At 53.9% G+C, this 16,652-nt stretch overlaps 1 protein-coding gene across 1 annotated transcript; it reads right to left on the bottom strand.

The window, feature by feature from the left end:
* Nucleotides 1-1,769: 1,769 nt before the first annotated feature.
* Nucleotides 1,770-14,038, bottom strand: CRYGN (crystallin gamma N; the record flags this gene model as incomplete). The annotated part of the gene is made up of 4 exons (XM_080700999.1): nucleotides 1,770-1,905; nucleotides 7,100-7,245; nucleotides 10,275-10,523; nucleotides 14,018-14,038. The coding sequence occupies 4 exons, from the start codon at nucleotides 14,036-14,038 to the stop codon at nucleotides 1,770-1,772; spliced, it is 552 nt and encodes a 183-aa protein (XP_080557125.1).
* Between the last annotated feature and the right edge of the window lie 2,614 nt (nucleotides 14,039-16,652).

The following is a 16,652-nucleotide window of genomic DNA, read 5'->3' on the forward strand; positions in this document are numbered from 1 at the left end:
GGGAGGCCCTGCCCTTACAGGTAGAGGGCCCAGGCCACAGGGCGTCCTGAGGTTGGCACTGTGGTGGGGGGGCATGAAGGTGCCTGGGGGAGGCCCTGCCCTTACAGGTAGAGGGCCCAGGCCACAGGGCATCCTGAGGTTGGCACTGTGCTGGGGGGGCATGAAGGTGCCTGGGGGAGGCCCTGCCCTTACAGGTAGAGGGCCCAGGCCACAGGGTGTCCTGAGGTTGGCACTGTGGGGGGACGTGAAGGTGCCGGGGGAGGCCCTGCCCTTACAGGTAGAGGGCCCAGGCCACAGGGCGTCCTGAGGTTGGCACTGTGGTGGGGGGGCATGAAGGTACCTGGGGGAGGCCCTGCCCTTACAGGTAGAGGGCCCAGGCCACAGGGCGTCCTGAGGTTGGCACTGTGCCGGGGGGACGTGAAGGTGCCGGGGGAGGCCCTGCCCTTACAGGTAGAGGGCCCAGGCCACAGGGTGTCCTGAGGTTGGCACTGTGGGGGGACGTGAAGGTTCCGGGGAAGGCCCTGCCCTCTCAGGGCTGGTGTGGTGTGGCAGAGCCCTAGCCTGTGCCCTTCGGTTGTGAAAGTCCTTCCCAGTCTCTCTGCCCCCAGCCTGTTTCCGAGGAGCCCACCGGTTCTTGCAACCCCCCCCCCCCCGCCCCTATTTCTCCCTTTCCGTCAGGATGTCGTCCTGGAATTCTGCCTGTCCATGCTCCATCCTTTCTTCAGGGCCTTAGAAAATCCGCTGAGAGGAGACTCCAGAGATGCAGGTGGACCCTGGGTTGGCCTCCGGCCACCCAGCAGACCCGGTGGCCCGGCAGCTCGAGCTACTGAGTCAGGGAAAGGCCCCGCCTGGAGGCAGCTTCATGAGAGCCACAGCCAGCCTCGGCCGTGTCCCCGGAGCTCCCACAGGTCCTCTGGCCCTGCCCCACCCCACGGCTCCCCTCTCCCCAGCCCCATCACTAAACCACCCTTCCTCCCTACCTGGTCCAGGGGGTGCTGGGGTTGGAGAAACCCTGGGTCTGTCGTGTGTGTGTGTGTGTGTGTGTGTGTGTGTGTGTGTGTGTGTGTGTGTGTGTATTACTCAGGATGGAACCCAGGGGCTTTCTGCCTCTGGGCTATACTCCCAGACCTTTTTATATATTTTATTTATTTATTTATTTATTTATTTATTTACTTATTCATTTTTGCTGGTCTGGGGATAGAGCCCAGGGGCATTTGACCTCTGAGTGACACCCCCTGCTCTATTTTTTTTTTTATTCTTTATTTTGAAACCGAGTCTCATTGAGTTGCAATGGGCCTCACTAAGTAGCTGAGGCTGTCCGTGAACTGCGATCCTCCTGTCTTAGCCTCCAGAATGCTGGGATTACAAGCGTGTGCCACCACGCCCCGCTTATTCTTTATTTTGAAACAGGCTCTCACTAAGTTGTAAAGGGCCTCACTAAGTAGCTGAGGCTGTCTGCACACAATCCTCCCTTCTCAGCCTCCTGAATGCTGGGATTACAAGCGTGCACCACCACGCCTGGCTCTCCTGGCCTGTCTTGATCTGGGACCCGAGGCTGTACCTGCCCCTCTGGGCAAAGCTTTTGGAGTGTAAGATGACGGGGTCAGCTTCCTTCCCCATGAGGGCCCCTCTCGCCCTAACGGGGCCTCCCGGAGCCCTCCTCCACCTGACCGACACTTCCCTCAGGTCTGGGCAGCGAGGGGCCAAGAAACCACTCAAAGGCCACTCGGCTCCACTTTCAGGACCTTTATTGCCCTCGGCGCCCAGGGCTAGAAGAAGTTGACCACCCTGCGGAGGGACTGCACGCGGGCGCTGTGGGCCTCCCAGTCGGAGAAGCTGCGGAAGTCGCCTCGCTCCACCACGTACATGCGGCCCCGGTAGTTGGGCTCCTCGTAGAGGACCCACCTGGAGGCCAGAGGAGGCAGGTCAGGGGCTCCGGTCAGACCTCGAACAGCCCCGCCACCCCACCAGCCCCAGGGCGCCCCTCAGAACACCAGCAGCCCAGGGCGGGTCTTGGCCGCTTTCAGGACGGCACCCGTGTGGGTCGGTGCTGGGGTGACATGGGAGCTCTAGACATTTTTTAGTCTTTGTTTTTGTGGTACTAAACCTAGGAGCATCCTACATCCAAACTACACCTCCAGTCCTTTTTATTTTTTATTTTGAAACAGGGTCTTGCTAAATTGTGGAAACTAGCTTCAACCTGTAACCTTCCTACCTCAGCCTCCCAAGTACTGGGATTGCAGGTGTGTGCCACCACGCCCTGTAATTTTTTTTTTTTTTAAATACTGGGAATTGAATCCAGGGGCATTCTACCTCCAGGCTATACCCACCATTTTTATTTTATTTTGAAATAAGGTCTCACTACATTGCTGAGGGCCTCACTAAATTGCAGAGGTTGGAGCCGTGTGTAGTGGGACACGCTTGTAATCCCCGCATTGGGGAGGCTGAGACAGGGGGATCACAATTCAAAGACAGCCTCAGCTACTTAGTGAGGCGCTCTGCAACTCAGTGTGACTCTGTTTCAAAATATAAAGAATAAAATATAAGTATGGGAATGTCACTCGGAGGTAAAATGCCCCTGGGTTCCATCCCCAGTACTGCAAAATAAATAAATTGATTAATTAATTAATTAATAATTGTGGAGGTTGACCTCAAATCTGTGATTCTCTTGCCTCAGCCTCCCAAGTACTGGGATTACAGGCGTGCACCACCACGCCCAGCTAACTGTCCACATTTTAAGATGGATCAGGCAAGGGCCAAGGGTGGTTCCAGGGTGCACCCCACCCTCATGGCGTACCCATACCACTCCTGTGCCCTGAAAGGGCCGTCTTGTACTGGCAGTGCCCCCGGGCCTGGCGGGGTGCCTGGCACAACCTGGAGACCACCTCTTCCATTTCACTCACTCGGTCAACACAGCAGAGTTGCCCAGTGTGTGCCCGCAGCACGTTAAGTGCGAGGGCTCAGGCCAGCCAGGTGGACGCGGCTCCTTCCTCAGGGGGCCTCCGCTCAGGGGAGGTCGGGCTGAGGTCCACGCAGGGGCTCCCGGGGGCAGCCAGGACACTGGAGACGCATAGCCGCGGGGGCTGAGCTACTGCCCACAGCCCCGCAGAAGCCCACACGGCCGGCCCGGCCTCTGGAGCCCAGCGACGGGCTGGTGGGGCCGGGGGAGACTGGAGCCCTCCTTTCACGTCTCCAGTAGGAAACAGCGTCTGTCTGAGTCCCGGGGAGGCGTCACTGGGGTCCCGTCTCCAGCTCCCACCAGGGGCACGCCCAGCTCTGGTCTCTGGGCCCTGTGGCCTGCGCTCTGGCCCTGTGTCTTGTCCCCAGCTTGACCCGAACAGTTCTCGCCTGCCAACTCGAAAGCACTTTGCCGCTGAAGGACAGACTCCGAGTCCTGAGCCCTTCTAACCCAAGACCCGGTTTCCAGATGACATGAGGGAAGGAGGATGACCCTGACCCCCAGCCCACCGCCCCAGCTCTCCGTCCCTTCCCCCGCCCTGACCCCGCAGGGCCCGCCAGAGTCTGCAGAGGGCGGGGGTGGGGGGGAGTGGAGGCGGAGGCTGTCCCTTGGCAGGGGCACCTGCTGGGGGTCAGAGCAGGCCGCGCCCACCCACAGCAGCAGCCAGGGCCCCACAGGGAGCATGCCCATCTCTCCCTAGCCGGTGGCAGCTGGACATCCCCGGCAGTGCCCCGGGTCCCCCTGGAGCTCATACGGGGCATCCCCAAAGGGCACAGGCTGGGCCTCACAGCAAGTCCTTCCTCCCGTCCAGATGTGCAGGACGCGATGGGAGGAGCGGCGCTGTAGGGGACAGGGAAGGATTCAGAAACGCCAGTGTATGGCTGTCCAGGACGCGGAACCCAGAGGGAACACCTCAGCGTGGGGGAGGTGGGGGGTCCTGCTCACCACCCCAGGCCCCAGGAAAGGCTCCTGGGAATGTTGCCGTCAGATCCAGGGGACTTGACACCACCGTCAGCTTCACCTTGACCAGGGCTTACTTTTTTTTTTTTTTTTGGTACTGGGGATTGAATCCAGAGATGTTCTGCCTCCAAGCTGCATCCCTCGTCTGTCTTTATTTTGAAACAGGGTCTTGATAAATTGCTGAAGGTCTTGCTACATTGCTGGGACTGGCCTCAAACCTGTGATCCTCCTGTCTCAGCCTCAAGCCTACAATTTTTTTTTTTTTTTTTTTTTTTGGTGGTACTGGGGTTCCTGGAAGCCCTTCTACATCCGGGCTACACTCCCAGACCTATTTTTATACTTTTTTATTTGGAAACAGGGTCTCCTAAGCCAGAGCGCGCGGCTGGCTTCGAACCTACGCGATCCTCCTGTCTCTGCCTCCCAAGTGCAGGGATGACAAGCCTGTGCCACGCCCGCCCGGCAAGCCTACAGTTTTTTTAAGAGCTCAAGTTACAGGAGGCAGAGGATGAGTGTGCCCTGGGGCCTCACGCAGAGTCCACCCCCAGGGCCTCTGGGTAGCTTCCTAACCGCAGGGCCTGTCTCCTCCCAGGGAAAGTGGGGAGGATCACATGCCCCAACAGTCCAACATGTGGGATCCGGTCTCCATTCCTCTGTGAGCCCACAGGTCTCCAGCCGGTGGCCATGGGGCATTGTGTCTTGGGTCTCAGGACATCTTCCATGCAAAGTATATCTTTAGCCTCAAAAGGCACAATTTAGCCAGCAAAATCTCCAGGAAAAGCTGGGCATGGTGGCACGTGCTTGTAATCCCAGTACTTGGGAGGCTGACACAGGAGGATTGCGGGTTCGTGGCCAGCCTCAGCTACTGAGTGAAACTCTCTGCAACTTTAGTGAGACCCTGTTTCAAAATAAAGAATAAAAAATAGGGCTGGGTGTAGCTAGAAGGTAGAATGCCCCTGGGTTCATTCCGTGGTACTGAAAAAAAAAAAAATTTTACCCCTGGATTCCCAGGCGCCATCAACTCTGGGCACCCAAGGTCAGGCCTCTGGAGGGAAAGTGCTGGGCTGCCTACCTCTTCGGCGGATCTGCGGCCCCTCCCATGACCCCTCCAAAGGTCCCCGATCCTGAGCCTCAGGAATACTGAAAGATGAGATGCCTTCAGCTGCCTCAAGGGAGCCAGGCTCCCAGACCAACCTGTGAAGAGGCAGGCACCCGCGCGGGGCGCCTCTCCCAGGAGATGATGACACACAGCCGGCTCTCGCCCGCAGGCTTCATTAACCTTCCTGTTTTAGCTTGCACCTCTGCAAAATGGATATGGAATCTACCCAACCAGAGCGGGAGATGAAGATGGTCAACCGAGAGGCCTCACAGGCGTGGCCGCGGACGTGTGGGCTGATGAGGAGGAAGCCCACAGGTGCGGGGAGCCCGACACAGACAGGGCCCTTGGTGGTGGTGGTTGTTGTTTATTGTACTAGGGATTGAACCCAGGAGCAAGCAGTCTACCTCCAAGCTCTACCTCAGCCTTATTATTATTATTATTATTATTATTATTATTATTGTTTTTCATTACTGGGAATGAAATTCAGGGGCATTCTACCTCCAAGCTACACACCCAGCCCTAGTTTTTAGTCCTTTTCTTTTTTTCTTTTTTTGGTGGTACTGGGGGTGGAACCCAGGGGCTTTCCCACCTCCGGGCTATACTCCCAGACCTATTTTATACTTTATTTGGAAACAGGGTCTCACTAAGCTGCTGAGAGCCTCACTAAGTAGCTGAGGCTGGCTTCGAACCTGTGCGATCCTCCTGTCTCGGCCTCCCAAGCGTGGGGATTACAAGCGTGCGCCACCACGCCCGGCTAGTCCTTTTATTTTTGAAACAGGGTCTCACTGAGTTGCAAAGTGCCTCGCTAGGTAGCTGAGGCTGCCCGCAAACCGCCTACCGAATACTGGAATTACAAGCATGCACCACCATGCCAGGCCCCATTTTTTTTTGTGTGTGTGTGTGTGTGTGTGTGTGTGTGTGTGTGTGTGTGTGTGTCTGGGGATGGAACCTAGGGGCATTTGACCTTTGAGCTACACCCCCAGCCCTATTTTTTATTCTTTATTTTGAAACAGGGTCTCACTGAGTTGCAGTGGGCCTCACTAAGTAGCTGAGGCTGTCCACGAACCATGATCCTCCTGTCTCAGCCTCCCGAATGCTGGGATTACAAGCATGCGCCACCATGCCTGCCCTATTATTATTTTTTTCTTTTTCTTTTTCTTTTTTTGTGGTACAGGGGGTAGAAGCCATGGGTATTCTACCTTTAAGCTATACCCCCAACCCTATTTTTTATTCTTTATTTTGAAACAGGGTCTCACTGAGTTGCAAAGGGCCTAAGTAGCCGAGGCTGTCCGTGAACTGTGATCCTCCTGTCTCAGCCTCCCAAATGCTGGGATTATAAGCGTGCACCACCATGCCTGGGCTATTATTATTTTTTAAATTTTGAAACAGTGCCTTACTAAGTTGCTGAGGCTGTCCTCAAATCTGCAATCCTCCTGTCTAGGCCTCCTATGCTGGGGTCACAGGCACTGTCACCCTGCCTACCTAATGGAATCGGGTTCAGAAGGCCCTTCTACAGCAAGACCTGTGAGCCCCATGGCTTAGGGCAAAATCCCCCAGCTAATCCACAGCCACCAAAGTGAACCCCCACAAAGCCTATCCCCCCAAGAAGGCCAGCATGGGGGCGGCTGCCCTCCAGGCAGACAGGCCCTGCTCAGGGTCGGCTCTGCTGTGCAGGGGGTGGGCAGGCACCCCCCACTCAGAGCAACAAGACCACTGGGACCCCTGTACTCCATAAAGCCCCTGGGAATCTTGGTTGGCGAACTTCCTTGGGAAAACCAAAGTCTTGGAAAACCAAAGACATCTAAGATCTCAGTCCAATCACAGGGCATGATTTTGGTTTTCGAAGGTCCCTCCCTGCTCCAGGACGGTACCCCCAGAGGAGAGCCCTCGGGGGGCCTCTGGGCCAGCGTCCCTCACTGAGGCCTTTCCAGTCCATGAGGGAGGTCACCCTATTGCTTGCCTGGATAGGAAGGGCAGTGAGAAATGGATATGGGGTCTCTACAGGGCCTCTGGGGCATAGCGCCGCCTCCCCCACAGCCACGCCTGCGGGCAGAGGCCACCTCCCAGCCCTGGCTGGTACTCACGCTCCGTCCCCGTACACCTTGACGGCGTTCACGCAGCTCCTGGCCCAGCCCTGGCTCTGCAGCAGGGGGCAGTCTTCCACGAACTCCAGGCACTGGCCCGTGAAGTTGCAGCCCTCGAAGATTTCCAGGCGGAAGTGTTCTCCGTGCTCCAAGAGCCGGGCGAGTGGAGGGAGGAAGAAGGAACACGCTCTGAGCCCCCTCCTGTCCATGGCTGGGAAGGAGCTTGGGATCCCAGCACTCGGGCTGGGCTGGGGCCAGTAAGTCCCCCATCCCAACACAGACCCTCGTCCTCCACAGGAGGCTCAGTGGGACAAAAGTGCTGTATTGCTCTCAAAAGCTTCAAAGTCAGCTGGGTGTGGTGGCGCACATCTGTAATCCCAGTATTGTACAGCTGAGACAGGAGGATCATAGGTTCAAGGTCAGCCTCAGCAACTTAGCGAGGTTCTCAGCAATTTAGCGAGACTCTCTTTCCAAATAAAAAATAAAAAGGGCTGGGGCATTGTTCAGAGATAGAACGCTCCTGGGTTCAATCTCCAGCACCACACAGTCACACCTACAAAGCTTCAAAGCCGCTGAACCGGTTCAATCTCCTCTTTTTACAACCAAGGGATCTAAGGTCTGGCGAAGGCAAGGCTGCCCGGAGCCCAGGGCCGCCCGGTGCCAGCCTGGGGACTTCTGTCCTGGCTGTACCAACACGCGTCTTAGCTTTGACTTCTCCACCCTGGGCTGCAGGCCATAGGCAGACCTTCAAACAATAATATTTTAAAACTGTAATAGAACCTTTTATTAAAACACGAAGCCAAAAATCTAAAACAAATAACAGATCTGGTTTGCTGAAGTCCCAGCTGGCCTGATGCCAGCATCACAAACATCGCTACATACATCTCCCTATGTGATGCCCGTGTCGCCCTCGACAGAGGAGGGCCAGCTTCACTGGCCGGCTTCCCAGGGGCCTGGGCCTTCCTGGCAGCTGGCCCCAGGGACAGCTCTCACGAGCACTGCATTCTCAAGATGCCTGGTATATTTTTCATATAAATAGCATTGTGCAGGATGCAGAGCCAACGATTTTCTCCTCTCCAAATGTCCATGGGCTGGCAGAAAGACTAAAAAAGCATTCTTACAATTTGAGATGCCAAAGCCCAGCTGGTTTTGCAGGTGATGTAGAAGAGAGGGGAGCCCCACACAGAGGCCCCCTCCTGGTGCGTCTCTGGATATCCACAGGAGCCCCAGGCCAGGCGTCCAAGGGAGAGCTCTTTTGGCGGACAGACCTCTGATGAGACCTGCTGGCTCTGACCCTGCAACGTCTCCACTTTCCCACCCAAAGGACCAGCAGTCAGAGCAGGTCAGTTAGGACTTGGGGAACCTGCATCCGTCAAATCCAGCCCTAGGAGCCACTAAACAGAAACAGTCCCTCCCCATGGGGAAGCAGCTCCTCCGCTGACTCCCTACTCATACCTGTCGTCCTCACCGGTGAGATGCCAGGAGTTCTACCTGTGAAGTACAAGACGCCAGGCCCTGAGTTCCCTGTCCACTGGCCTGGGATACTTAGGCTTCCTCCATGAGCAGGCACAGGGTTGCAGCCGGCCCCCAAGAGTGCTACGAGGTCACCTGCACCGGTGCACCAGGCGCAAACTAGCCCGACTTCTCCCAGTGCTCCCCCATCTGGTTGCAAATCCAAACGTACGTGTGTGTGTGTGTGTGTGTGTGTGTGTGTGTTTGTGTGTGTGTACGCGTGTGTCTGTGTGTGTGATATATGTATGTATCTTGGAGGGGACAAAAGAGATGGAACCAGGCCCTCCGTGCTAAGCATGAACTCGGCCACTGAGCTACACCCCGGCTCCCACACTTTAAATGAAGATTTTAGCTACATTTTGGGGGGGGTGCTAGGGATTGAACACAGAGACGGTCTACCTTCAAGCTACACCCCAGCCCAATTTTATTTCTTATTGGAAACAGTCTTGCTAGGTTGATGAGTCTCACTTGCTGTCCTTGAACCCGTGATCCTCCTGTCTCAGCCCGAGTACTGGGATTACAGGTGTGCACCCCCCCCCCACTGTGTGTTATTTTGGAATATTTTTGGTACTGGAAATTGAACCCAGGAGCATTCTACTTCTTCTTCTTCTTCTTCTTCTTCTTCTTCTTCTTCTTCTTCTTCTTCTTCTTCTTCTTCTTCTTCTTCTTCTTTTTTGGTAGTACTGGGGATGGAACCCAGGGGCATTCTGTCTCTGAGCTACACCCCCAACCCTATTTTTTTTATTCTTTATTTTGAAACAGGGTCTCACTAAGTTGCAAAGGGCCTCACTAAGTAGCTGAGGCTGTCTGTGAACTGCAGTCCTCCTGTCTTAGCTTCCCAAATGCTGGGATTACAAATGTGTGTCACCACGCCCAGCTCCCCTTTTTTTAATTAATTAATTTATTTATTTAGTGTATGGTACTGGAGATGGAACCCAGGAGTTTTCTACCCCCAGGCTATACTCCCTGACCAATTTTTCATATTCAGTTTGGAAACAGGATCTCAATAAGTTGCTGAGAGCCTCACTAAGTAGCTGAGGCTGGCTTCGAACCTGTGCGATCCTCCTGTCTCAACCTCCCAAGTGCTGGGATCACAAGCGTGCGCCACCACACCTGGCTTTTTTATTATTATTATTATTATTATTATTATTATTATTATTTTTACATCACTGAGGATGGAATCCAGGGGCATTCTACCTCCGAGCTACACCCGCCCTCCAGCCCTATATTTTAGTCTTTAGTTTTTGAAACAGTGTCTCACTGAGTTACAAAGGGCCTCGCTCAATAGCTGAGGCTGTCCACAAACCACACCTCTGTGTCTCAGCCTTCCGAATGCTGGGATTACAAGGGTGCACCACCACGTCCGGCTCCCTTCTTATTCTTAAATAGGGTGTCACTAAGTTTCTGAGGCTGTCCCTGAACCTTCAATCCATCTGTCTCAGCCTGGACCCACATCTGGCTAGCTACATGTCTAGATCAGAAACTTAAAGGGTTTCCTGAAAATTCCTGGGACTCTGGACCCACCCACTGTCTCCACACCAGCCATGGGGTCTGGGCAGGATTCTCTCCCAGTCTTACAGATCTTTGAGCTGGGCCACTGACTCTTGCCAGGCCTGACCCGCATGGCCCCGGCAGGAAGCCCAGCCCAGGCGGGCCTGCTCACCATTCCCACGGGCCGGCAGGAGCCCATGTGGTCATTGTGGCCGTTCCAGCGGAAGAAGTCGGGGTAGTCGCCGTGTTCCAGGATGAACTGCTGGCCCCGGAAGTCGGGGTGGTCGAAGCAGACCCAGGCTCCACTCTCCACGCGGATGGAGTTCACTCGATTCATAAAGCCTCGGTCCTGGAAGTTGTCACAGTCCCCGAAGACCTCCAGCTTCCGCCCGGTGAAGTGCTTGCCCTCATAGAGAGTGATCTAGGAGGGCCGGATTAGAGCTCAGGTCTCGGGGCAAGGGTGCTGGGGATGGAGCCAGAGGCATTCTACCTTTGTGCTAGACCCCCAGCCCTATTTCATTTCACTTTATTTTTAGTTATTTATTTATTTTGGTGTTACTGGGGATGGAACCCAGGGGCTTTTCTATCTCCAGGCTATACTCCCAGACCTACTTTATACTTTATTTGGAAACAGCGTCTCACTAAGTAGCTGAGGCTGCTACACACCTACATAATCCTCCTGTCTCAGCCTCCCAAGCGCTGGGGTTACAAGCTTGCGCCACCACGCCACACCCAGCTTTTTTTTTTTTTTTTTTTTTTGCGGTACTGGGAATGGAATCCAGGGACATTCTACCTCTGAGCTACACCCTGAGTCCTATCTTTTATTTTTTGTTTGAAATAGGGTCTCACTGAGTTAAAGAGCCTCACTACGTAGCTGAGGCTGTCCTCAAACCATGATCTTACTGTCTCAGCCTCCCAAATGCTGGGATCACAAGTGTGCCACACCGACCTCCCTATTTTGAAACAGGGTCTCACTAGGTTGTGGAGTTTGGCTAAGTTGCTGAGGCTGGTCTTGAGCCTGCAATTCTCCTGTCTCGGCCTCCCAGGTACTGGGATTACAGGCGTGCGCTGTCATGCCTGGCTCCTTTCTGTTTTGGGGGCTGGTGTCTTGAACCCAACATTCTGGTTGAAACCCAGACTCCCAGGCTGCGAAGCCTGCCCATACCACCCAGGAGGTGCCGACAGCATCTGCTGAGCGAGCAGAGAAAGAAGGGCGAGCTGATGTCAGGCCCTGCTACGGCCCCAGCATAAAGTGAGCAGACAGAGGGCAGCGGCTGGCTGGGGCCGAGGATTTCCTCTTTGTCTACGTGCCCATTTGAAATCGAGCTCTTTGCAAAGGTCTACTGCATTCGTTTCACTCGATTTTTGTTTATTGTGAAAACACAGCATCTTGAATAACACTAGAAGAAATATTTTCAAAAGAACAAACTTCACCCACAACTTAACATCAGCAGCCAACATTAGTTTTTCAGAAAGTCAGGTTCTTGGGGCCAAGTTGCCTAAAAAAAGAGGCAGAGGCCATAGCAACCAGGTCTGGGTGTGGCCCAGGACTAGTGTCCTCAAAAGGGAGCTCTAGAAATAATGCCCGGTCTCTGTGGCTACCTCTGAGCGACACCCCAGCCCTATTTAATTTTTTATTTTGAAACAGGGTCTCACTAGATTGTGGGGGGCCTCACCGAGTTGCTGAGGCTGGCCGCAAACCCGTGGTCCTCCTGTCTCAGCCCCCCAAGTACTGGGATCACAAGCGTGCGCCACCCTGCAGCTGTTTTATTTTTTGTTTTTGTTTTTGTTTTTGTTTTTGAGGTCCCTCTTTTGGGTAACAGGCAGATGTCAGATCTGGAATTTTATCAACCCAGCTGTAGTTCAGGCGCAGTGTCTTGTAGCTAGGGAACACTGGCCGGTTATCTTTGCCCCCAAGTTAACCACAGAAGCAAAACGACCCCCCAGATCCACTTCCCACCACACACTTCAAATTCCAAATACTCAATAGCTCTTTGGGTCAAGACATGCGTTCCCACAAGCACAGTAATGTTGCCTAGCAGCTGCTGTCATCTGTGCCTCCCCAGTGCTTCCAATCCTCCTAGGGACATGTGGTAGGCCACGCGGTCGGCCAAAAGGATGTACGTGGGAATGGATGCTTGCGAGCCGGGGCACGACTGACTCTTGGGGCCCTTCTTTTCCCTCTCTTACTCCTCCATTAACCCCAGCACCAGGGAAAATAGGAGGACTGTAGTATGAGCACCACGATATGTAAGTGGTGGGAGGGAGACAGATACCCTGGTTGTTTTACGCCTCCAAGCTACTGGGGCTACTTGTCACTGAAGCATAACCCAGCCCATGCAGACAAATACAGCAATGCTTTCACCACTAAGGTGCTTCAGTGGAGCCTCTGGAAACAAAGGGAGAGAGACATTTAAGTTGGCTGCCCTTCCTGCACAAGGCTCTTCTGGTTGAAGTCCTCCAAGGCTCCAGGGAAGCCTGCTCACCCTAAGAATGTAGAGGTCCTTAAGGCTCCACATTTTGCACAGAGCCAGCCCCAAGTGTCCCTGGAGGAATCCTGGAAAGCAAAGGCCACGTTGTGATGAGGAGTATGCCGGTGCTGGAAATTGCTTTGGTATTGATGGGGACCGAGCCTATACTGATTGTTAATAAGAGTGGTATTAATGGCTAATAAGAATGAGTTTTCATACTTAGGGAAAACAATACAATCCTTTTCTCTGCCTCTAAGCTAGTCAGCCAAGAGCTGCAGCCAATATTGACCTCGGTCAGCTAAAAGTTATGTCAGCCCAGCTGAACATGGAATGTTACTAAAGTTGTTAAGAGAACCCTTTATTGCTTACCAAGTACACAAAAGAGTTGTAGTCCAAGGCCTCCGTACGCTAAAGATGTTTACATAATAAATAACTTCTAGCAAATAGAGATGAAAAAAAAGCTAAAACTCCCCAAGGATGCGGGGATGATGGTTCAGGTCTTCGTCAAAGAGGGCATTACCACGAGACCCCTGACTTCGTCAACCAAGTCACACGCATTGGTCATAATGAAGGCTCGCACTGGAGATAGTGGGCGGGCCACACCTGCATCAGGTCAGGGACAGGTAGAAAGACTATTGGCTAAGCAGGATGGGAGCTAATAAATCCTTATAAAAGCGTTTTTGTGTTCAAAAACTTCAGTGTCTTGCGTTCTTTTTTGTGTGTGTGGTACTGAGGATGGAACCCAGGGGCTTTTCTACCTCCAGGCTACACTCCCAGACCTATTTTATACTTTATTTGGAGACAGGGTCTCACTAAGTTGCTGAGAGCCTCACTAAGCTGCTGAGGCTGGCTTCGAACCTGCGATCCTCCTGTCTCAGCCTCCGAGTGCGGGGATTACAAGTGTACGCCACCACGCCCAGCCAGTGTCTTACTTTCAAGACACTCCACTGTGTCCCTCTCTGACGCAGTGCTTTATAGTTCTGTCCCTTCTTTCTACCATTATAATAATAAAAGTTGCTTAAGCTCGCAGCAGTATAGTTCTGGCTATTTTTTCTAAACTAGCTAAGAACAAGAATCCATGTCACCACCTCGAACTGCTGCAAGGAGGTACTGCCGGACCCAGAAGTGTAGGGCTGGGCAAGGCTGCCCACCCCAAGGCAGAAGCACCCAGGTCTGACCATCCTCCCTGTTCCGGACTTACAGGAGGGGGTTGGAATCCCAGAAAACGGGGGCCCAGGAGGGAGCGGCCTTCCTACCACCCCCACCAGAAAGACCTCATCCAGTAGGGAGGCTGCCCTGTTTAAAAATGAAGCTGGTTTCCCTTGGGTGTGTCCCACCCAAAGGGCACGAGGGGCAACAGTCTGCCTCCCCCCCCCCCCCCGGAGGGGCGATGGGCCCTCCAGCTGGCCTGCCCGGAGCTGGGCCCCGCGACGGCCGCACTCACCTTCCCGGAGCGCTGCGCCATGGTGCGTCACCACAGCCCTCTGCGGGACCTGGTTTATACCCAGCGGCGCCCTGCTGGCTCAGCGCCGCCCCGGACAAAAGATTTGCTTGGCCGGGCAGGGGCACGTTAGTGCCGTCAAGCGTGCTAAGCCCGCGAGGGGCCGCCGGCCCACTGTCATCGTCGCCGGCGCCCCTGCCCATCCTCAGGCCTCCTGCTCCCACCCCTCACTCCCAGCCCATGGCCACCTGCTGAGTCAGGGTGCCCACCACCTCCCAGCCATTCTCACCTGGCTGCAGCCTCACCTGTTGCTGCCTGGTCTCTGGGGACAAAGGATGGAGTCCATCCAAGCGGCTGGGGCAAAGTCCCTCCGCAGGCTTCCGGGTCTTAGCTCCTAAGCCCCTTAGACGGTCTCGTCACCGGAACCCTGGCCTCCTCCTCACCCTGGCTGGTCTCCCCACTCCTGCCTTTGCTCCTGGCGCCCACCTCCCTGGTGACCTGCCTCCCTCCCCGGTGAAGGGCCTGCCTTGACTCGCCTGCCCTGACCCTGGCTGCTCCCAGTGCTCTGCCGCTCTGAGCCTGCGCCGAGCCCTGCCCGCCCTGGACCACGGATCCCAGACACCAGCGTGGGACTTTCCCAGGGCCTAAAAGCACTTGGCCCAGAGTGGAGCCCAGAGATTGTTTAAGGAATGAGTCCAGTAAACACACAGGCCACAAATTGCCAATTGCAGGGAGATGAGATGGTCGCACTAAAGCCGTTGGGATCAAAGGAGAGACGCCCCGTGGCGGAGGGGTCTTGGAGGGGGGCTGGGGAGCGGTTGGGACAGGCCTCTCTCTGGAAAGTAGAGGGGTGTGTCCCCCCACCCCACCCCCGCTGGAAAAGGAGCCCAGAGCCCAACTCATGCAAAGCACCGACTCAGCCATGTTGGCTCCTCTGGCCCTCATCCCATCAGCATCAACTGAGGACCAAGGGAGGGCACTGTGCTTAGCTCTTGGCCGAGAGCAGAAGTAGGAGGGAGACTCTGAGTCAACTTCTGTGTGTGCAAGAGTGTGTGTGTGTGTGTTACCGAGGACTGAACCTGGGGCATTCTACCTCTGAGCGATACTCCCAGCCCTAGTTTTTATTTATTTTGAAACAGGGTCTCAGTGAGTTGCAGAGGGCCTAAGTAGCCGAGGCTGTCCGTGAACTGCGATCCTTCTGTCTCAGCCTCCCGAATGCTGGGATAAGTGTGCGCCACCACGCCCGCCAGTGTCATTAAACGAGAATGCGCTGTGCATCACAGGCGGCCACCAAGACACTGACATATTACAAAGACAGAGACCTCAGGCCGGGGCTGAGACGCGGCTCAGACAGAACTCAGCTCAGCTGAGCGCCGGCGGGCTGCACCCCTCGTACCCCTCGCACCTGTCATATAGCTAAGTGTACATGTCCGTTATATTCATGTCCTCAAGATAAAATGACTAATTTTCCCTTATCTTTATGAATGAAGATTGAATTTGCAATTTGGAGCTGACGATACTTAAGGTTCGGCCCAAGTGTTCCCAGGACACTGGGGCTGGGGGTGCTGTCTTCCTTGATATTTACATTTTAGTTGTGTTTGTTTGTTTGTTTGTTTGTTTCTTTGTTCGTGGGTCTGGGAATGGAATCCAAGGGCATTCAACCTCTGAGCTACACCCCCTGCCCTATTTTTTATTCTTTTTTTCTTTTTGCGGGCCTGGGGATGAAATCCAGGGGCATTCAACCTCTGAGCTATACCCCCTGCCCTATTTTTTTATTCTTTCTTTCTTTTTGTGGGTCTGGGGATGGAACCCAGGGGCATTCGACCTCCGAGCTAAACCCCCTGCCCTATTTTTTATTCTTTCTTTTGAAACCGGGTCTCACTGAGTTGCAGAGGGCCTCACTAAGTAGCTGAGGCTGTCTGTGAACCGCGATCCTCCAGTCTCAGGCTCCCGAATGCTGAGATTACAAGCGTGAGCTACTATGCCTGGCTTACATTTTAGGTTTTTTGATTTGGTACTGAAGGAAGAACCCCAAAGCATTCTACCTCCAAACTATGCCCCCAGCCCTTTAAAATTTTCATTTTGAAACAAGTGCTTGCTATGTTATTGAGGCTGGCCTTGAACCTGGCTCCTTCTATCCCAGACTCCCAAGTACTGGGCTTGCAGGTATGTGACTCCACACCTGGTGCCTTGTATGGATTTTGACAAATTGCTAAAGGAGCTAAGAACATACCAACACAGGTTGTTCTGGCACATTAAGTGAGTTAAAGGTACTTTTTTTTTTTTTGAATTGGGGAATGAACCCAGTGCAGTCTACCTCCAAGCTATACCCCCATTCTTTTTATTTATTTATTTATTTATTTATTTATTTATTTATTTATTTATTTATTCTGTGGTACTGGGGATGGAACCCAGGGGCCTCTACCTCCAAGCGACAACCCCAGCCCTATTTTTTATTCTTTATTTTGAAACAGGGTCTCACTAAGTTGCAGAGGACCTTATTAAGTAGCTGAGGCTGGCCGCAAACCTACTATCCTTCTGTCTCAGCTTCCCAAGTACTGGAATTACAAGCATGCGCCACCATGCCTGGTTTATTATTGTTGTTGTTGTTGTTGTTATTATTATTATAGCAAGGTCT

This window comes from Muscardinus avellanarius (genome assembly GCF_963383645.1).
Source record: "Muscardinus avellanarius genome assembly, chromosome: 9".
NCBI lineage: Eukaryota > Metazoa > Chordata > Mammalia > Rodentia > Gliridae > Muscardinus > Muscardinus avellanarius.